Below are 22,422 nucleotides of genomic sequence, written 5' to 3'. Positions count from 1 at the left end.
GCAGACGTTCGCCCGTCGGGCAGCCATTCGCCCGCCGGGCGCGCGTACAAACTGCACGATCCTCTATCTTTAAAATGCCATATCTCCTTCGTTATTTGTCGGAATCAGGCGAGTGACCACTCGTTGGAAAGCTATTGAAGTCTAGAATCCAACCCAATTGGAATCACTTCATTTGGAGTTGTAGAACGTAAGTTATGATCAAAATAGTAGACGAGTGTCGGTTTTCTAGTTCTTTCACTATCCGCTTTGCTCGAAAACTCTTCCAACTCAGTGTGTGTGTTCTCGAAAGTACATAATCTCTTGTATTGATTCAAATGAGTAGGAATTTCACAAAAACATGCTAATTTCTACAATGATGAACCTGAAACTACAAACACACTACAAGGAGCACATTAGTACTAAAAATCGCTCCGAATAGCTCATTTGAGATCAAAAAGTACTAAGGGACGGGGGTAAAAACACTATAAAATATGAACATATCAGTGGCCGGAGTGGGAAAATAAGCACCTAACTTGGGCGCTTATGAAGAGGCACTGGGGGAGTTGTAGTGTACCTCTAGTAATGTTTGGCGACTTTAATGAGATTCTTGGCCCTTCAGAAAAGGAAGGCGGAGCTAGTCGAGGTGAGAGGCAAATGGATGCTTTCCGGGAGGCTATCGACGAATGTAGGATGCGTGATATGGGATTCCGGGGGAGCGTGTTCACGTGGCAAAGAGGAACCTCACCTCAGACCGTAGTTCGTGAACGATTGGATCGTTTTTTGGCAAATGTTGGCTGGTATGACGCATTCCCTAAGTCGGAGGTACTTCACTTGGCAAGATACCGCTCGGACCATTTACCATTATTGGCGAACACGGACTATGACCGTGGGAGAAGATGTGAAGAACGTGCTTTCAAATTTGAATCCTTATGGCTGTCAAAAGAGGAATGTGGTGAAGTGGTAGCAGGAGCATGGAATGAACAGGTGGGGGGTTCGATGGTTGCGAGAATAGAAAGGTGTGCCGCAGCACTCTCGAAATGGGCAAGCACAACCTTTGGTTCGATAAAACAACAGATCAAGAATGCAGAAAAAGAGTTGAGGACATTGCAGACCATGTGCCCAGATGTAAATATACTGGAGAAATGTGGAGAGTTGAGCTCTCGGCTAGATGAGCTACATAAGCTGGAGGAGTCGTATTGGTTTGCGCGTGCTAGGGCAAATGAGCTACGAGACGGGGATAAGAATACCAAATACTTTCACCATAAAGCAAGTCAGAGGAAGAAGAGGAATTTTATTAAAGGTCTGAATGATAAAAATGGGATTTGGCATACTGGAAACGAGAAGGTGCAGCTTATAGTTGAGGATTATTTCCAAAGGCTCTTTACCACTGATGTGCCGCATGACTTTGAAGAGGCTCTAGCAGGAATGTCCAGCTTGGTTACGAGTGAGATGAATGTAATACTGGATGCCGAACCAACTGCAGCAGAAATTAAAGATGCTCTATTTCAAATGCACCCCAACAAAGCCCCGGGACCGGATGGTATGCATGCCCTCTTTTTTCAGAAATTTTGGCATGTTGTTGGAGATGACGTTGTTCTTTTTGTTAAAGGGTGGTGGAGGGGGAATGTGGAACTTGATATGGTTAATAAAACTTGTATTGTGCTCATTCCGAAATGCAACAACCCCACAAATATGAGTGAGTTTAGGCCCATAAGTCTGTGTAATGTTCTTTATAAAATCATCTCCAAGACTATGGCAATCAAGTTGAAACCATTTCTGTCCTCTATTGTTTCTATCCAGCAAAGTGCGTTTGTGCCCAATAGACACAATGCTCTTGTGGCGTTTGAGGTTTTCCATGCCATGAAGAGGAGGGGTGAAGGGAAAGATGGTACGGTCGCACTAAAGCTAGACATGATGAAGGCCTATGATCGGGTCGAGTGGTCGTTCTTGGAGCATGTCATGTTTAAAAAGGGGTTTAGCAGTGAGTGGATTCGAAGGGTAATGGATTGTTTATCTAGTGTCTCTTTCTCTTTCAAGATCAATGGGCAGATATCCGGCTCAGTAATTCCGACAAGAGGTCTAAGACAAGGTGATCCTATCTCCCCGTATTTATTTTTACTTTGTGCTGATGCTTTTTCCACCCTAATATCTAAAGCAGCAGAGGAGAAGTTAATACACGGTGCGCGGGTATGCAAAGGTGCCCCAAGGATATCTCATCTATTTTTTGCAGATGACAGCATTTTATTTGCAAAAGCTAATTTGCAAGAATGTTCGAAGGTGGCTGAAATAATTAATATCTATGAGAAAGCATCCGGTCAAAAAGTCAATCTCAGCAAAACCGAAGTGGCTTTTAGTAAATGTGTTAGTTTGGAAAGAAGAGAGGAGATTGTGGTGACCTTAGGTGTTCGGGAGGTGGTCAGGCATGAGAAATATTTAGGCTTGCCTACAATTATTGGGAGATCGAAAAAAGCGATTTTTGCAGGCTTAAAAGAACGAGTGTGGAAAAAGCTAAATGGTTGGAAGGAGAAATTGTTGTCTCGTCCTGGAAAGGAGGTTCTAATAAAGGCGGTGGCTCAAGAAATTCCTATATACATGATGAGTGTATTTCGGATCCCGGATGGGTTGATCGATGAACTCCATGCACTTATTGCCCGTTTCTGGTGGGGCTCGACAGATACATCAAGGAAAATGCATTGGCACAAGTGGGAGTCAATGTGCCTCCCGAAGGCGATGGGGGGTTTAGGCTTTCGTGACTTGTGTTGCTTTAACCAAACCCTACTTGCAAAACAAGCTTGGAGACTCTACAATGATAAGGACTCCCTTCTATACGCTGTACTAAAGGCAAGGTACTTCAAAAATGATGAGTTTATTGAGGCAAGAAGGGGGTACAATCCGAGTTATACATGGAGAAGCATATGGGGCGCAAAGGCATTACTCCTGGATGGGCTCAAGTGGCGTGTGGGAAATGGAGTAAATATTAGTGTATGGGATGAATGTTGGTTACCAGGCAACTCGGCGTCAATAGTGCCCACACCAAACTTGAATTGCGACCCTAATTTGAAGGTGGCTGCATTCATTGATACTGGAAAAGGAGGTTGGGATGAGACAATGGTAAGGGAGACTTTTAATGCAGGGGATAGCGAGCTAATTTTAAGCATACCAATATCTGATTTTCTCCCACAAGATATGAGGTATTGGTGGCCAACAAAGCATGGAACCTATACGGTTAAGTCAGGTTATTGGCTAGCACAATTGGGGCACCGACGTACGTGGAGCCTGTTCTTTGGCGAAGCAGAAGACAAGCTGTGGCAGCAGGTATGGAAGGTAAAGGGTCCTCTAAAACTTTGCCATTTCATATGGAGAGCATGTAAAGGGAGTTTAGTCGTAAAAGAAAGGTTGCAAGCCCGTCACGTGGTTACTGATGCTGTATGTGCAGTATGTGGAAATGCAAATGAAACTATACTGCACGCCTTATTCGAGTGTGAAGCAACCGAAGACATTTGGAGGCATAGTGAGTTTAAGGAGCTCATCCTTGATGCACCGGCTACCAATTTTGGGGAGAGGTTTGTATGGTTTACTGGTAAGGTCAACAATGACGAATTACAAAGATTTTGTACTCTTGCTTGGGCGGGATGGTTCTGCAGGAATGAAAAAGTCCACAGCGGGACAACTTTGGTTCCAAGCCAGGTTGCTGCAAACTTTGTAAAGCTTGTGCACGATTACCAGGAGTATGCCCAATCGGTATTCAAACCGTGCACGGGGTCTGCTGTGGGGATGGGAACAGGTGGGTGGAGGTGCCCAAATGAGGGCTGGGTGAAGGTGAATACGGACGCTCATATAGGGGTGGAGGATGTTGGGCTGGGGGTGGCGATGTGAAATAGTGATGGAAGGTTGTTAGCTACGGCCACCAGAAGGGTAAAGGTGAAGTGGGAGGTGGAGCAAGCTGAAATAGCTGCTGCTAGACTCGGTGTGCAGTTGGCAAGACAAATGGGCTTCTCCAAGATTGTACTCGAATGTGATGCACTGAATGTTGTTAGCACTATCAACCAGAAAGTAGAGGGTCATTCTCCATTGATGCTCTTTTATGAAGATATTGACCGGATGAAAAATGACTTTGAATCTTTCCTTTGTAAGCATGTTCGGAGGGTAGGTAATACTTTGGCACACCTCATTGCGAGGTGGGATGTTGATGTAATGGACCATGTTTGGGTCGAAAATTTCCCCCAAAGCTTCGTGACTTTGGCGGAAATTGATCTTCTTTAATAATATTGCCTGCCTAACGTTTACTTCAAAAAAAAAAAAAAAAAGTGATATTTGTATCAATGTGAGGATTTCAAATATCAATTTTTTATAATTTTTACTAACACGCAATTAGAGATATTAATGTTCAAAGAAACATGTTGGAATACGTGAAAAAAGCAATGATGCATCTATTGCGAAACGGAGGAAGTACTTTGCATATTGTGTTTTATGTTCTAGTGCTTGCCAACTTCTCCGTACAAAAGTTTTCTTGGATCTTCTGTTTCGAGACCTCGATTGTGGCTGTTCGTACTTTGTAGTAACATATGTGCCCTTTAATTTAAAGTTTAATTTAAAGTGAGAAAACTAGATTACAGTACTGGAGTCTACACCATATTGAGACCAAGGCAGAAGCTCTTGAAAATATCTAATGTGGACATTCTGTTTTCTAAGCAGATATTCCCAACAGCAAGTTCTAGGTCAATTTACAGATGATATTACTTGCGCTAATAGAAGCCTAATACTTCGTCCCTACCTAAAGGTTAGATCATGCATTTTATATAAGACTACAGAAAAACAGTAATTCCATAGACCATGCAGTTGATTGTTTTCCAGCAAATTGCCAATACCTCAGCATGCACGTTGCCCAGCGGTTCACTTCCCTCGAGCTTTCTCCAAGTCGGGAAGATCTACGATGTACAACAGCAAAAGCTCATCAGAACAAATTGTTTACTGTTTTTTACAGGGGTATACAAAAACAAGTGAGATTGCTAAGCATCAATATTTGGGGAAAGGGACACTTCGGGTAGTAGAATTGTAAAACTTGAAGAATAAGCTACTATGTATAGTAGTTTGTTAGAGGTAAAGCTCTGTAGATCATATTAAAGAAAGAGAGAGAATTAGGGTGAACACTGATGAGTGTTCTATTTAGCATTGGAGAGCTAATAGGAAGAGAATCAAGCTTTTTGAAAGCTTGACTATCTGTTACTTTCTGTGATTTTTCCAGTTTATTGATCACAAATCACCTTCTTCTTACCTTATAATGTCATTAATGGTTCTAAGCTAAGTGAATTCTTACAGATATCTTCATGTACACATAACAAATTGATAGTAATATTGCTTAAATAACAATTAGGTCTTAGGACTCACAAAGTAATCCGTCGTCATCACTGCTTCCTCCATCCTGCAAAAAGGAGATTACAACCATGTGAGTAGATAGGATATAAGAAATCTTCATCTCAGGATTTAAAGTCATTAAAAGGAATCTGGTATTACCGCAGCAGTATCATCATCGTTGTCAGCTGCAAATGAAACAGAAAACAGGTTTAGAACATAATGATATCTTACAAGTTGAAGAAACGCTTATCTTGGTATCACAGAGACACAAATTTGGCAGTAACTGATCTACTTCATCTATTACTTCATACAATCAAAAATATTTCATTACAAAAGCCACCGCTGTCACATTGTACTGATTGGTAGTTCAATTTCCACAATGGAAAACACAATCGTTTATCGAGTACCAGGACACAAATGTGACGCAGAAATAGTTTATCGTATTAGTCTATCACATATGTACAACTAATTTGATTGGTCAAGGGAAACTGGGAAATGTGACTATCGAGGGGATTTTGAACGGTTTTGGATCCTCTAGAGTTGTAAAATAACTCTACAATCTAGAGTTTGAGAATATCAACCATTGAATGAAAAATCAATGGTTCATATATTATCTTTCTAAAATTTCCCCTATATTTTCTCATCAATATGAGCCATTGATTTTAAAATGTATGGTTTAGATACAACTCTACCTTGTAGAGTTATTTTAGAACTCTAGAGGATCCGGACTCATTTTGAACAAGGTGCCAAGATTTAACTTAGGTGTGGACAGAATTAAGAGATCAAATGTGAAGATTAAGGGAAAAAAATGAAGGGTTATGATAAATCTATCAGAATACAATAATTATAGAGAGTTACAAGCTTTTTCAAGAGGCTAAACTACAAGCTTCTGCCAATAACATTCAGCACTTAAGCATACCCTTCCTCATATCACATATTAATGAAATCAAGCGTTGTGCTCGGTTTCTAACACCACATAGCATAAGCTATACGCACAACTCGGCATATAGAATTACTCATGTAGGTCAAACAATCTCAAGGTTATAAATTTTGTAATAGGAGGTGATACCATGTGTGTTTAACTAAAACAAACAACTACTAGAGGGTTTTTGGTAAACAGCAATTGGAGAGCAAAAGTAAATTTAATCAATCACTCAAACAGTAGATGATCAGCCAAGAAACAAATATTTGATGGTGCTTGGATTCCATTCGGTGTACTTACATCAAAACCACGCAACTTTGTCACAATAGATTCAGTGTACTTGCATCAAAACCCCCCACCCCCCGAACCCAAAGAAAAAAGGGTGTTGTATTTCTATCTAGAGTGGCACTAAGGTATTAGTATAGTATGAGATCTTAGAGTCCTTTTATTTAAAGGAAAAAACATTCACTCTATTATGAGCCTCGGAGTAAATGAAGACCCTATTTTACCTGTAATACAATGGTCACTAGAAGTAAACTCCCCCCAGAAAAGGGATAAAACAAGTAGTCCCGCACAAACAGAATGAAGTCCTAAAACACACCAAATTAGACCACACTAAACCAACCGTGTACTTTACACCAGGGTTAAACGAATTCTTCACAAAATATTCAAATACAAGGAAAACTTACATTCTGACTCTTCATCATCTTCATCACACCATTTGTTCCAATCGACTTTCAGGAATGGAGCAGTTTTTTCTGCTGACTTTAGAAGTCTTTCCCACCAGCCTTTCTGCTCTTTCTGTATTGAGCACAATATATTCCTCCATCCTGTTTTAGTTTTACACCCCTGCAACGAATGGCATAGGACTGAGAATATAACCACTGAAATTTCCAAGAGCCTCCATAACAAAACATCCAAGAAGCACAAGCATAAGGTGCTACAAGTCCGAGCCCACAAGAATAGATCAAAGGGCTTGAACAAGTTGCCATTAAGAATAATCAGGACAATGATCATTAGTACACTTGTAGTTACTTCAATCAGAAAATGTTTGTTCCCTTGATGGCCAAACTCCAAAGCCCAAACTCTCCAGAGGATTTTGGAAGAATACTATACAACTTAGTAGCCAAAAAAGTATTAAGTATTACACCATGTACTTATTCACAGATTTGGTCACATATGCAAAGGCGTAGCATTTCCATGTCAATAGAACTCAAGCATGAGTGCATACATAAAGTTTGGTCAACCCAGAATGGGTGAGGAGAATCACATAAACACAAACCATTATTGCAAAAATGGAAAGGATGTTACCTATTGACACTTGATACAAAACGCTGCATCTATAGCTATCTCACAACAAAACAAGCACGAAAAACTTAATGAGCTATAGTCCATTACAACCCAAACCCAAAAATTTATGGATGTCTCATCTTCATTAGAATGGCTCTACGCTCAAGATACTTGCGATAGAATGGATTATACAATAACTACAGTTGAAATGGAAGTTCATGTTTCGTTGAAATAAAAGGGCTTCCTTTCAAATGTAAAGTGAAAACAATTGACGAGGGTAACACTTGGATTTTGGCTAGCCTCCTGATTTCCAACTCGTGGGTCATGAAGCAAAAGGAGACATTTTTTCTCCCTCTCCGTTTCCCAGCAATATGGAATCTTGATTCTTGACTAGCTCAAAACATGATAAATGCTAGTGTTAGTTCCTAAATCATACACATAGCATGGAGTAAAGAAAAATGGCCCTCCAGTCACTTGTGCGGTTGTGCCGTCAATCTGTCATAGTGTCATTCCATTTCCACTACCAAAAGGGATCATAATTCTAACTCTTAATTTTTGGGTTAGAAATCTACTAGGTTTCATGTGTAAAAATAAAAATAAATCAAACATTGTTATAAGTAATAACTCTAACCATCCCTAGGTGCTGAAGATTCTGTTTCCTTTTTTTGTTAACAATATTGTTAAAATTATTATCAAAACCCAAACCAATTAAAAGAGATATTTCGCATTGCTTCAATTGCTATCAGACACCACTTTTACAAATTCAATCCATGTATGCATACCATTGTTGTTGGTGTTAGTCAAGAACAGTCATAAGCAATGTGAAAGACATTTTATAAAAATATTATCATATCCTTTTCAAAGGTCATGAACTTTTTCACACACACTTACAAGCACATCTCCTAAACTGCAGCCATAGAAAACGAGTTTCTCTGAATCATGGGATTTGGAAAATACAGCACCGCATATATTGGGCAATGTATGGTGAATAACATGGATCCGTCTCACCCTAAGGCATGTATGCATAGGCATCCATTTCCCTGTGTTCGCTACGTGTACTTTTGTTTACAATGTAAATCTTGTATCTCCCTATAGTGCTTCAAAGCAGCACAATTTGGAAAAAATTATATTTAGCATGAAATTTTTTCGTGGAAAAAGTTGGACAATGAAACAAAGATATTTGGTAGCCTACATTTCAAAATAGGTCAATGACCAGAACACATAAGCAGCATTAAGCAATGATAAGCATTTCAAAGACATTCTAGCTCACTTAATAGAGTAGATGTTATATGACTATATGAGTCAGCTGTCTCAACATGAAGGTAGAATAATTAGAATTTTCGATTGTTACATCAAGCTGTCTCGGATTTTTGCAGACCTAACCAACAATTACAATGAGGATTGAGGACAACTTCGATTAGACACTTGATATGAAATGCATGCACTTCACAAAAGAAGAGAAACATAGAAAGCTTATAAAACAATTTCAAAGGAAAAGAAATATTGCCAAACCATAACAAGCAGTGGTAGTTCCTTACAACTGTCAAAGCAAATAGGACAGCAGAAGATTAAAAAAAATATGGAAAACAAACCTCGGACGCTACAGCTCCATACAGTTCCAGCGTACATTCATACTTTTCTCCTTGTGGCCCAGAAGCTGAAAACTTAAACAGGCCTTCAGGCTCACACTTCACTACGATATCTTTGGCATCTGGTAAAGAAACCGTCAAATAGATCTTATCAGAGCGTTGAGCCCAAAGAATCTCTGGAGTGCGACTGAAACACAGAGAGAAACAATTTTTTTCCCGTATCAACACCAGTATAAACGAGAAGAAATATAATAAATCAATTACGGATAGCATTAAATTCAACCTTCACAATTCCAAAAGATAAACACAGGTTTGCAAAAGGTGATATCAATTTCAGGAACTCTAGCAAATTGTATCCCCATTATTCCCACAAGTCATGCTCAATCAATACAGTAAATGCAACCACCTAAGTAAGTTCTTTTTTCCATTAAATCATACTGAGCATGATGAACATGAAAACCCAAAATGGGGACCGGAGAAATGGCAATCAACATATAAGCACTTCATCTTAAACTTTAGCAGCCACATTTCTATCTCAAAACAGCAAAGAAACTAAAGAAGCTACCTATGAGCAAAAAGCGGCATCACAAAACAATCCCCCATAGAAACAAAATTGCTCACAAATTCCAAAACCAATTGCTCGAACAGACAAACACCCCCCCCCCCCTCCTTCAACGGATGGCCTATTTGTTCAGTCATTTAAACATAATCAACCCATCAATTCAGTGTTTTTTTAGGGTACCTCACTCATTAATCCAGAGTTAGGCTCTCAATAATCCAAATACGAGCCGGGTTCTCATGGCTCGAACTGGAAACCTCTGGTTAACAATCCAGTGCCTCTCATGGTGCGTCCTATCATAAGGCGAGGGTATAAAACGTTCAGAATTCTCAGAAGAACGCATATCATAGACAACACAACATCATGCTAAAATGATTATTTCAATCCAAGCATAGAAGAGAAAACCCAAGATTGAACTTTTCCAAATAAAAACAAAAGCCCAGAAATAATTTTACAGCTTTTTGAAGAAAATTGATGAATGTGCGGCATAAACTCATAATCCAATAACCCATTAAAAATTTGGGGAAATAAATTAACAGAAAATCAGCGACATATGTGGATTAAGCACTATGTATAAAGAAATTTCAATCCCAGTAAATTAGAGAGAAATTAGCAAACCTCATTGTGGTGAATTGAGTGAGAAACGAACAGATTTCAGTGAGCCGTTTCTCAGGGTTTTGCTCCGGTTCAGGCGTTCAGCTTCCTTACACCGGTTTCCACTTAAAATCGCTAACCATAGAGGGGAGTATTTCCTAAAAATTGCTAAAATGAAAATTAATTCCCAACTTACATTGGTTTAAAAATCAAAGTAAGACAAAGCACGTGATGTAAAAAGTGGGTGGATATCTATCTATTATATATTATATCTATTATTATATACTATTTTGACTAAAAATTTATCATTTCTTATTTATTTGATCTTCAATAAAAAATTTAACTGTAATTAATTTTATTTCTAAAAAAAAAAATTTGTAAATTCTAAAAAATATATTATAAATATATCATGCCTTTATTAATCTTTTGAAAATATGCAAGTTATATCGTTTATACTCGTACTACTTTATTTTTGAATTTTTCTTTTATTACTCAAATATTTAACCAAAACAATGGTAAAATATATTTTTGTGAATATTCGTGCGTGCACGGGATCTAATCTAGTAAGAGAATATGAGCAAAGTAAGAGAATGTAAAAAAAAAGGTGAATAAAGTAAGAAACTAAATAAAAAACATACTTCGTAAATATATTAATTTTCCATGTCCAACAATAAAACAAAGTACAATGTTAAAAAACATAATGAAATGATCCAAAAAAAAGTCTTAGAGTACTCCAATGACACATATTAAGACCACTCTCACTAGTGGAGGGGGAAAAAAAATCTCACCACTATCTCTCTACCACTTTCTTACTCCTCCACAAGACTTTCCTCACATACACATTTTGTTACAACAAATTCATCCCACCAATGAACTAAAAAAAATTCCTCACCACTTTTAATTTTACTATTCACTAAACCCTACCAAACTTTCTATTTCTCATATACTCTATCCATTTTGTATTTATTCAAGAAAAAATTACTTTAAATAATCCAACATTACGACGATTTTCCCTTAATAATCCAACCTTTCGATTACTATCTAATAATCCAACCTTTGTACCCCCATTAACTTTTATTGCACCCAACCGGTTACCAATCTGATACAGCAGGTAACTAATACACGTGTCATGTAACCATTCGTTATAAAAAAAATACTTTTTCTTTTCTTTTCTTTTTTTTCTTTTTTTTCCCCTTTCATTTCATCCTTCCTCCCTTTCATCCCTCCTGCATCCTGCAACAATTCGCTCACCATCAACACCAACTAATTCCTGCAACACCACACTCATAATGAACTCCAATAGTCCAACGCAACTCCTCAACAATAACTCACGCAACAATATAATTGCAACCAGAAGCACAATTACAACAACTAGTGCAAAGTAATCGAAAAAACAGAGGAAAAAAATAGATAATTTCACGACGATCGAGGGCTACGATTTAATCGACAATTGGGTGGAAATTGAAAGGAGAAGATGGTTAAGCAGGATGCGGGCAATGAAATTGTAGATGATGAAGATCAAATGAGTCCACCAGTGGCGGCGTCGGAGGTGCGAGGTTGATTGGTGGTAGCAGCGATGATGCTCGGCGATGTAAGAAATTCATGATCGAATTCCGGCGACGGTAGTGAAAGCTCCAAATTGTAAAAAATATATAAATTTGATCGAAATTAAACAATAAATACTCAGATTCATGTGCAATGCGAATATAATTGCTCAACATTTGCCTGAAATTATTTGAACAGGAATCCGAATTTTTTCCCCCAATCTGATTTTTTGGGACTTCTGTAAATCTGGTGTTGGCATGTGCGAATATGGGCTTCGAGTATTTGAAACAACGATGACAATTTGAAACCCGAAGGTGGTGAATGGCATGGGTGATTGACGAAGAGGTGAAAATTCATGTGGGGAAGACAAAGGAAAGAGACAGAGAAATGAGAGAGATAGAGAAAAGAGAGGGGAAGAGTAAATTTATTTATTTATTAAAATAAATAATAATTTTGTATTTCCTAAAGTTTTTTAGTATTTTTTAAATGTTTTTTTTAATAAAAAGAAAGAGGTGACCTTATTAGCAGGTAAACGGTCATATGGGTGTAATAAAAGTTAATGGGATACAAAGGTTGGATTATTAGATAATAATCGAAGGGTTCGATTATTAATGGAAAATCGACGAAAGGTTGGATTATTTAAAGTAATTTTTCCAATTATTCAATTATATTAATAACTTAAATGAATTCTAACAATTAGTTAAGATAAGTTATTTAATTTACATTAATTTTTTTATTTACGTTATTTTTATATATATTTCGATATTTAAAAATAATTTTTTGAAAGTGTGTCAAAATATAGCAAATTTGGTCTCTATTTACAGATCTTGAAATTTTATGACCGTTGGTATAATTTATTATTATTATTATTAATTATATTCTGCTAAATTAGCCGTTAACACAAATTAAATAGCCATTGCAAATTGTACAATTTTGTGATTGGTTGATGATGTGACAAGTGTCGACCGCCCATTGGGTATGTACCTGCGCCCAGTCAGCATAAGGAATATTTCCTTTAAATTTTTGGATTATTTTGCAAATCAACGGCACTTTTTGGCTATTTCAATGCATGTGGCCTCTGATTTTCGCCTGCAACAAGCAGTAATTGGGTCCCACAATTTCGTGAGCAGAAAATACAAACAGAACGCCGTGCGTGGGTTTTTATGTTTCCTCGCGAGCATTTTTCATTTCACCCGTTGATGTGGTCCTCGTGTTCTTTTTTTTCCTCACCCATTTTTACTCGTGAACAAATTTTCTCCCCACTGTTGGGAGTGCTCTAAGGGTTCTGCTTACAATAATAAAAAAATGTGACATGTGTATAACAAAAATTATTTTATATTTGTATCATTGCAGCTAAAAATACAGTAGCTTACAATTTGTGTATAGCTATTCGACGTCCGCGTACGCTAAAAATGCCCGCAAATTCTAACGTTAAAGTACGATTTACCCTTATAAAAAGTCACCCGCACCTCTTTCACGTTTCACCTCAAGTTTTCACTATCAAATTTTCGGGAGCTCACTCTAAATTTCCGGCATCCCAACTCTAATTTTCCGGCAACACTATTTTTAGTGCCATATTGCACCACCACCAAGACAACCCCTGCTGACCACCATCACCTGCCGCCCCGCGTTCCACCATCAACAGCACAAGAGCCGCCCCACGCTCCGCCATCCACGTCACCACAACAACCCCGCGTATCCATAATCAACCGCACCCATGTCCGGGCCGCCAATTTTGGGCGGCCCACACATGGTTCAGGCCGCCAATTCCAGGCGGCCCACACATGGTTCGGGCCGCCAATTCTGGGCGGCCCTTGTGTTTAAAAAAATTGAATTTTTTTTTCCCACCATGTAAAAACGAATGTAATAAAAATAAAATTTTAGTATATTATTTCGTTATTGATTTCGGATTTTTTAAAAAGTATTGCCAAAAAAAATTGAATAATTATTGAATTTCATTATTAATATAATTGAAAAAAATAAAATTATTAGAAATTTTTGTTTAATTAATTAATTAATTTGTTTATAAGCAGGGAAGGGAAGAGGAGGGATGAAGTGAGGGGGGTTGACGGTGGCGGCGGTTCTTTGACGGTGACATCAGTTTTTTTGGGTTGTCGGTGGTGGCTGCGGGGTTCACTTCTGTTGAAGGTGGCCGGATAAATCATGGAAGGGAAGGAAGGGGATGGATGAAGGGGAAAGGGTGAATTAAGGGAGGTGTGATTTTCTTTTAAAGGGTAAAATCGTATTTTCATCATAAATACGCGGGCATTTTTTGCAAATGAGGGCGTCGAATATAAACCCCCTAAAATTTTGATGCGGCAATACAAGCTACTGAAGGAAATAATGCCCTTGGTCCAAGTATGCATTCTATGTTAAGTCTAATAAATGCGGTTCAGTATTAATTAACAAGTTAATAATTCAGTGAGATCAAGTGAGCTGAATGCCTAGCTAGAGGCCGCTTCAGTTCAAGTGGAATTAATGATATTAATCCACAGCTTACTCTTGACTGAACCCGTAGGGTCACACAAATAGTACGTAAACGGATCAAGTATTTAATGGCATTAAATACTCCAACTATGGATATTCGGAATCGACGGATCTTGGTTTCAGTGGGAACTGAGATCGTCACAGGCAAGAAATGAATACTCCGAAAACGATGATATTGTCGGAAACGGAAATATGGATCGTATCGGAAATATAAATATTATCCAAGTCGTAGATGTTGCCGGAAACGGAAACATGGTACGTATCAGGAAATATTATCGGAAATGGAAATATTGCCGGAATCGGAAATATTGCCGGAAACGGAAATATTGTCAGAATCGGAAATATTATCGGAATCGGAAAATAATTCCGGAAACGGAAATATTAAATATTTGTTCGAAACGGAAATTAATTCCGGAATCGAAAATATTAAATATTGTTCGTATCGGAAATAAATTCCGGAATCGGGAATTTAATCGGAAGCGTATCGTACGAATAAGCATCGGACGAGGCCTGCCGGACGAGGGCCCACCACGAAGCCAGGCCATCGCCCAGCAAGCCAAGCGCGCCACACGAACAGCCAAGGCCACGCCAGGCCCAGCGCAAGGCCAGGCCCAGCAGGCCGTGGCAGCGCGCACAGGGCGCGCAGCTGCGAGCAGTGGGCTGCGAGCATTGCTGCAGCTCGCGTGGGCTTGTAGCTCGCGTGGGCCGTGCGGCCGTGTGGGCTGTGCGCGGGCATGGCCTGCACGCTTGCGGGTCATGCTCGCGTAAGTGTTTGTGTTCGCATACGAAACCTAAAACGTGCAGAATTCGTTTAATGATTAAATTCCTAATTCTATTTGATAAATTAATTAAATAAGAGTTTTATTATAATTCTAATTTAATTAATTCGTATCCTAATAGGATTCCAATTCTCTTTCCATACCCCTATAAATATGTGGCATGGGTTCACAATTTATAACGAGTTATTCAAGTATTCAAAGTGAGTTTTTGAGAGAAAAATTCAGACACACATCTTGCTCAAAAGTGCCGAAAATTTATAGTACCTTAGGGGCGATTCTAGTTGGTCAATCTTAAGGCGGATCCGAACGTGCTGTGGACTATCTACGGAGGGACGACACTTGGAATCCTAAAGACTTGTTCTTGTTCGGTTCGGGCGCAGCTAGGGAAGGCACGCAACAAAGAGTATGCATCTAAACTATGCTATATGATTATGTGTAAATAATATGTATTCCTGGCTAAATAGTTTTTCCGCATGATTTATGAATTGTCATATGTATCATAACCTAACAGTGGTATCACGAGCCTCTTATTATTTTCATAATCTAAATTGCATGAACATGGTTAAATATTACAAATTTGCAAGAATTAAAAGGGGTGATTAATTTTCGTAATTGTTAATTAATTGCAAATTGCGTTTATTTAATTATACGTACGCAGTTTTTCGGCAGTTTCTTCGTTACTCATCCAAATCGAGTGATTTTTGTGTCAATTCCGCATGTAAAAGGCATTTTAAAAATTTGACAAAAATATTATTTTTCTGCCGAACCCAGAATTCTCAAATTCGAAGCCTAACTATGACTTTTCGAAGGTTTTAGTTTTTCGAATGCAAAATTTCGTAAATTTAAGATGTTAAATTAAATATTTGCGATTCTTGTTGATAAATCTTGAATTTTTGATTGACCTACTGTATATGTTTAACAAGTTTGAATGCCTAGCCTTGTTAATTATGCAATCTAATTTGTAATTATGATTAATTAGTTGAAAATTAGAATAATTTAGAATTAATTTGATTTTCATAATTAATTATAATTTAATTAGAAACCTATGATTAAAAACCACCATAAAAATTGTAAATTTATGATAAATTTTAAATTTTTATGACCTAGGCTTGAATCCATGATAATCGGAAATCAATTGAATAATAAATTTTCGATTTTTCGCCCTAAAATTATGAAATTAATATTAATTTATTAATTTGTCATTAATTTTAAATATAAAATTTAAATTTTTATGCAATTCGTTCATATAACTTGCACGCACAAAGCAATGGACGCTTCGTGTTACCCTTAAGGGGTGTTGTATAGTGCGGGCATGCGACGACGAGCAAGGGAGCTCGTCGCCCGTGCGGCACGAATGCAATGAGCAAGGGCATGGTGCACGAGCACAAGGCAGCTGCCCTGCCTTGTGTCGTGGGCCACGAGCCATGGACGAATGGGCATGGGCGAAGGCAAGGCACGGCAGTCGCGTGTGGGAAGCAAGCGAGCCGCGCCAGAACGCGCACTGCCTCGCGCGCAGCGAGCGTAAGCTCGCGTGCCACGAGCGCTGCGCCCAGCGTCGATCGCGCGCAGCGAGCAATTGCTCGCGCACAGCGAGCGATGGCTCGCGTGCATCGAGCGCTGGAGCGCGCGCAGCAAGCGCTGGCGAGCGCGCACAGCGAGCGATGGCTCGCGTGCATCGAGCGCTGGCGCGCGCGCAGCGAGCACCAACTTGTGCGATGGCTTGCGATGGGTAGATGCAGCAGCTATGCGACGAGCGCATGGGCTGCGCGCACATGGCCAGCGATGGCTGTGTGCGTGTGGCCCATGGGTGTGCGATGCGTAGGGTGTTTGCATTACGATTAGATCGTTTTGAATGTTTAATTTGAAATTTTCAGTTTACGTAATTTTAATTAATTTTAAAATTAATAATTTAAATTATTTTCTTGGATTTTAATTTTGAATATTATAATTATAATAAATTTTATTTATTGTAATTATTTTACTAAAATTAAAATCATGAATTAATTTAAATACGACTGAATTCAAATTAAAATTTTTGGATTCAATTATAAATTTATATGGGCTTTAAATTTTAATTAAATTTGTATGTTTCCGGTTAGACTTGAAATACATTTTTATGTTTAAAATTAGTAAAGCATATGAATTTATTGGTTTAAGTGGGAGCGCTTTTTAGTCATAAACTCTTGATTAGGTCTACGAATCTTTAAGGTTAAAACAACTTGATTAGAATTAATAAGGACTGAATAATTGGTAGATTATTGGTGCCCTTGATTAATTGCTGCAAATGTTTACGTGATGCATAATGTGTTTTACTAACTAGCTATGTGGGCCATTCATGATAATGAATGGGTGAATGGTATATATTGTATATGTACTGTTTTACAGGTTATGAAGTGACTAGTATGACCCAAATAGGATAGAAAATATGGTCTGCGTACCATTAATTTGAATGTAATTGGTCTAAAGTACCAAAGTTGTTTTTCAATTCAAATATGGTCTGCGTACCATCAAATAGTTGTAATTAGTTTTAATTATAGCTTATCCTATTTGAAGAAAATGGTGCCTCCCACGGAGATTTTCAAGACGGACTTTGAAGTTAAAGCTTCAAGATGAAGTCGGGCCATACTAGATCACATTTATCTTATGCATGCTTTAAGTTATTTATTGCATTAAATATGTCTTAATTATGCATGAGATTGTGGCTTGATTATGTTGCATGATTAAGGATTTTAGTTCACTTAAAATCTAACCAACATAGTAAGAGCCTTAAGTTCCAAACTTAAAAATTGAGTTAAAAGGTGCCATGCCAAAATATACACTTGCTTGGATATCCTTTACATCAATCTAGTAATAGTTTTCGCTCAGCGAGGTGTTACTTATTGGTCCTAAAGGGGCAAGGTACACAAATAATTGTGAGTACATGTTAGTTTTGGTGAAACTCAACGATATAAGTAAAGAGTCCTTTTATGTCGTGGCAAAATCGATAGGTTTACCTAATAAGTTCTTAGACGTACCTATCAACCAAGAATAGTTTCTAGAGTATTAGCAAAAGGCTTTTGCTTACCTAAGATGTTTTAGGATTAAGTCGACAAACTGTGCTTAGTTCTTCAATGATTTTAGGATCTTGGAATCATTTTATTCACACCTGCCGGAACAATAAATTCGAATAAAATGCTAATAACTTGTTTAAATTGCATGATTGCTTTCATTTTCAAGTTATTATTCATGATAAATGTTTAGACTTTGCATGCTTCAATGAATGTTTTAATTATTGTTTATAATTAAATATCTTGCACTGCGGTAAATCCTTTTAGAAAGGTAACAGTAAATTTCCTCGATTGGTAATGAATCCAAGAACGATTCACGGAAATGAGAGAAAGTGAGCAATTTAAAATGTACGTTTCTTATATCGACTTTTATGGTTGTTTTCGAGTATCAAAGTCGAATGGCAAACCGATTGGTGCTTGTGAATTCAAAATACAATGTAGTTTTGAGATCATAAAGCATTGAGTTTAAACACTCAGCTTTACCAATGGTTAACAACCTAATATCTTTGTCCATTTAATTCTCGAATGAGTCTAGTCCCTAGACATCCGAATAGATCGATGCTTAGAGAACTTTAGAAGCTTCTGGTAAGATCATCTAGTTGAAACAGAATATTCAACATAAATTAAATGGTAAGAACCTTGTTGGAGTGACATTGGACATGTCTAACAAAGTATAAAAGTCAACACTAAAGAAATCAATTCTTAAGACTATAAGAAATGGTACAAGAAATAGGAAAACGAGGAACAAATGAAAGGAATTTACGATTCCGTTTCTACCTATAAGTTTATGTTTAAAGAGAAGTGACCTAGCAATCAAACTTCCTTGGTATCATATACCGCTTGAGGTTCTTACTTCGGTAATAACTCAAACAATGGAAGCTAGGATACACTAATGACCTACAAGTGGGAAATGAAGCATGGCAATGCTACATTAGTTGTAGGGTCATCTAGTTTGTTTTAAGTCCTTTCAAAGGCTGGAACTTAATGGCTATTTTGTTCCATAATCAGCATACCTAAATTTCTGCTTCAAACACAGAAAGACTCACATTCAGAAGAACAAAAACAATGCTTGTTTGTTTGTTTATTTGAATGAAATGGTCAATTACAGGTTGAGTCAATATGCTTGATTAAAACAAACAACTCTTTAAAGAACTTTACTAGGTTCAAATCAAACCCTTGATTTGAGTTCCATTAATCTTTGGCATTGTTGCTTAGACCATATCAACAAGTTAACATTCATAAGCTCTATTTTGATGGACTTTTTGAAAGTTGGTTGATTTCTAGATCAACTTAAGACAAGCTAGTCTTACTTGTTGAAAGTAACAAAGAATATGAACTATTGTTAGAACGCCTAGACGATAGAGTTCAAAGCTAAAGAAAGGTTTTATGACTTTATTATTTCACATGGATTTGAGTGAATATAGGTTTATTTACTCAAATGTGATATAAGTTGAATCTATTTGGCTAGTTCAAAAATTCAGAAGTATAAAATCCACTTGGCAAGAAATCATAAAGATCTAGGTTAGATCATGTTGATGATTACTTGAGACCAAATATGATCATCAATGATTGTGTGTTGTAATTTCACAATCTAGCTCCATAAGATATGGCATATCTACGTTGGAATGATCGAAGTCAATTAGTACTTGATTCGATCAATGATGAATCATAAAGACTTTTCCTATAATTTCTAAAACAAAATGCTCAACTACCACCAAACTAAACCAAATTCGTCAAAGCTATTGAAAAGTAATTTCAGAATATCTTTTCATAATATATCTAAAGAGTTCCTAAACTCAGTGGGAGCTTAGTGTTTGTTATTCAACAAACTAAGGCCCAAGTATAGATATATGTTTCATTGTGATTTATTCAAATGAGACACAAGGGTATTGTTTCTACCACGAATTTTTGAGAACATAATGTTTGTTTGCTCGAAATAATGTCCTTTTGGAGATTCGTTTCCAAAATGACAAGTGGGAGAAAATAGACCTCGAAAGTTTTCGAGGCGAACAACAAACATAAACGGACATTCCGGAGGCTTTTCGAAGTGCTTCAGAAAATCCGAACTTATTCTTTAAGGACTTTAGAAGTGGCTTTAAAGAATAGACATCTCTTAGAAGACTTTACAAGTGCTTCAAGGAGAACAGAATATTCAAAGGACTTTCAAGTGGCTATTGATATTCTATTGTTTGATGTTCTATACCCAAGTAGGCATAGAATTCAAGTCACTGAAACTATGAGATTCTTCTATTAGATAGTGAAGAAACATAGAGATCAGGTCAATGAAACTATGAGATTCTTCTATTAAATAGTGAAGAAACCTACAACTTGCAGTCAAACTATTATCATGTAGATTAATGAGTTTGTGACTTGTAAGAAAGCTATGACGAAACCTAGATTCCCTAAAATGGTTAGAGGCCATATATAGACTCAAATGTTTTAAATGGTTAGAGGCCATAAAACATACTCAATGTTTTGATGACAAAATTGAAATTTTGTTGATTTGCAAGAATAGGTTCACACCTATTGGTTGCAAGTTTGTTTTAAGGATAAAAACCATCAAACATGAAATTGTGTTCACACACAAAGCGAGATTAGTTGCTAAAGGTTACAAGCAAATTCATGGTGTGAATTGTGTTGAAACCTCATGCATAATCGTAATGCACAAGTCTATAATTCAAGCAATGATTGCATATTAGTACATATAGCAATTGGATGACAAAACGTATTCCTCAATCAAATGTTGGAATAAACTATGTACATGGCATGCCATAGGATTTGTGGATCCAAATAAATGCTTGAAAAGGAATGCTAACTTATGAAATCTAAGTACATATTTAAGCAAGCAATTGGGAATTGGAATTGTATTTTAGTGAAGCTAATAAGTATTTTAGTTTCATAAAATGTACATGATTCTTATAGATATATAAGAAGTTTAGTGGGAGTACATAAAACTTAATTGGTCCTATGTGTATCACACACATATCTCTCTATTGTAAAATGACATTCAAATGCTAATGACTTAGATTTGAAATTATTCATCAATGACGGACCAAGGCGAAACTTAGTACATAATGGGTATTAAGATCTATTTACAAAGATCTTATATTAATGTTTTGGATTAAGTAATGGCATTTACTAAATCAAACACGAAAGTCTCCATTGGAGACATTTGACCCATATGATTAAATCTAAGTAAAGAATGTTTGAACTATGTATAAGCATTTACTAAAGTTAAACATCAAAGGATCTAAGTAAGATTCTTAACCTATATTATATGTCAAAGAATTTAGCTGGATTCAGTATCTACTGAAATTGAATGAGTTAAAGTTACATGAATAGAATTCAATTGGGAATTATTCTGCAAAAGAATTTATCATGTATGATATAATATGAGGATCGCCAAAAACGTATCGTATGACTTTAGGCATGACGAACATATACCAATCTCTATTGATCTAAGTGAAGATCAACTAGATTGAGATCAAGAATACTTATGGTACTTGAAAAGGTACATAGGAATAGTTCTTGATTCAAGGAAATAAAGATATGCTAAATATTGATGCTACACGCATAAACACTGGCAAAGGATCAAGCAAGATTCCCTTGGAGTTAACCATTGATAAGGACGAGCTATAGAGCATCGTGTTTTGAAATGACAACATGGATTGGAGACCATGAGTTGTTGCGTGGGAAATTAAATATTAATTTCTATGTTCTAAGATACAGCTGGAAAGTCTTCCACATATCCGTGAACTGCTTGGATAAGTAAATCCAAACCAAAGCATCACTAGCAACCTATACAGTTGAAGTAGAAGTACTTATTGCCTAAGAAGCAATAAAACTGAGTTGTTTACATTAAAAAGGTTCTTCACTGAACTTGGCTGGATCACATGTCTGCTGACTTGATGGTTCTTCATTGCAAAATGCGTAGAACCACTATCGAAGTAAGAAAGACTAGATCACATACTAAACAAACTCAAAAGATCTTATCATCATATCTCGAAGAACATTCGATGAAAAGGATATTAAGATTGGCAAAGCATGATAACTAAACCTATGCAACAAGTGAGAAGCAACACTCACATTGTAGCACTGGAAATCAAGCATAGATTTGAATTCCATGAACTGTTTTAAAGATGGGTTTTGAGGCCCATGGTTGTAAAACGTTGGGGTTGAACATTTATCATATATGAAATGTATTTTCATATTCCATTTAATCTTGGTTTAGTATTAAATGATGAGTCCCTTCAATTTGACGATATATTCAAGATAG

The 22,422-nt window shown here is 37.1% G+C and overlaps 2 protein-coding genes across 2 annotated transcripts; one reads left to right on the top strand and one right to left on the bottom strand.

The window, feature by feature from the left end:
- Nucleotides 1-561: 561 nt before the first annotated feature.
- LOC110785307 (uncharacterized) lies at nt 562-3,855 on the top strand. Its single transcript, XM_021989742.1, has one exon. It carries the CDS (start codon nt 562-564, stop codon nt 3,853-3,855), a length of 3,294 nt encoding a protein of 1,097 aa, XP_021845434.1.
- A 759-nt stretch (nt 3,856-4,614) lies between these two features.
- Nucleotides 4,615-10,473, bottom strand: LOC110785339 (co-chaperone protein p23-2). Its single transcript, XM_021989775.2, has 6 exons — nt 10,313-10,473; nt 9,139-9,322; nt 6,946-7,105; nt 5,494-5,519; nt 5,368-5,401; nt 4,615-4,907 (listed from the first exon to the last, which is right to left on the bottom strand). The coding sequence occupies exons 1-6, from the start codon at nt 10,315-10,317 to the stop codon at nt 4,873-4,875; spliced, it is 444 nt and encodes a 147-aa protein (XP_021845467.1). The 5' UTR covers nt 10,318-10,473; the 3' UTR covers nt 4,615-4,872.
- Nucleotides 10,474-22,422: the final 11,949 nt, after the last annotated feature.

This window comes from Spinacia oleracea, chromosome 6 (assembly GCF_020520425.1).
Source record: "Spinacia oleracea cultivar Varoflay chromosome 6, BTI_SOV_V1, whole genome shotgun sequence".
Classification (NCBI taxonomy): domain Eukaryota; kingdom Viridiplantae; phylum Streptophyta; class Magnoliopsida; order Caryophyllales; family Amaranthaceae; genus Spinacia; species Spinacia oleracea.
The sequence above is the reverse complement of the archived record's forward strand: the minus strand, read 5'-3'. Positions and strand labels throughout refer to the sequence as shown.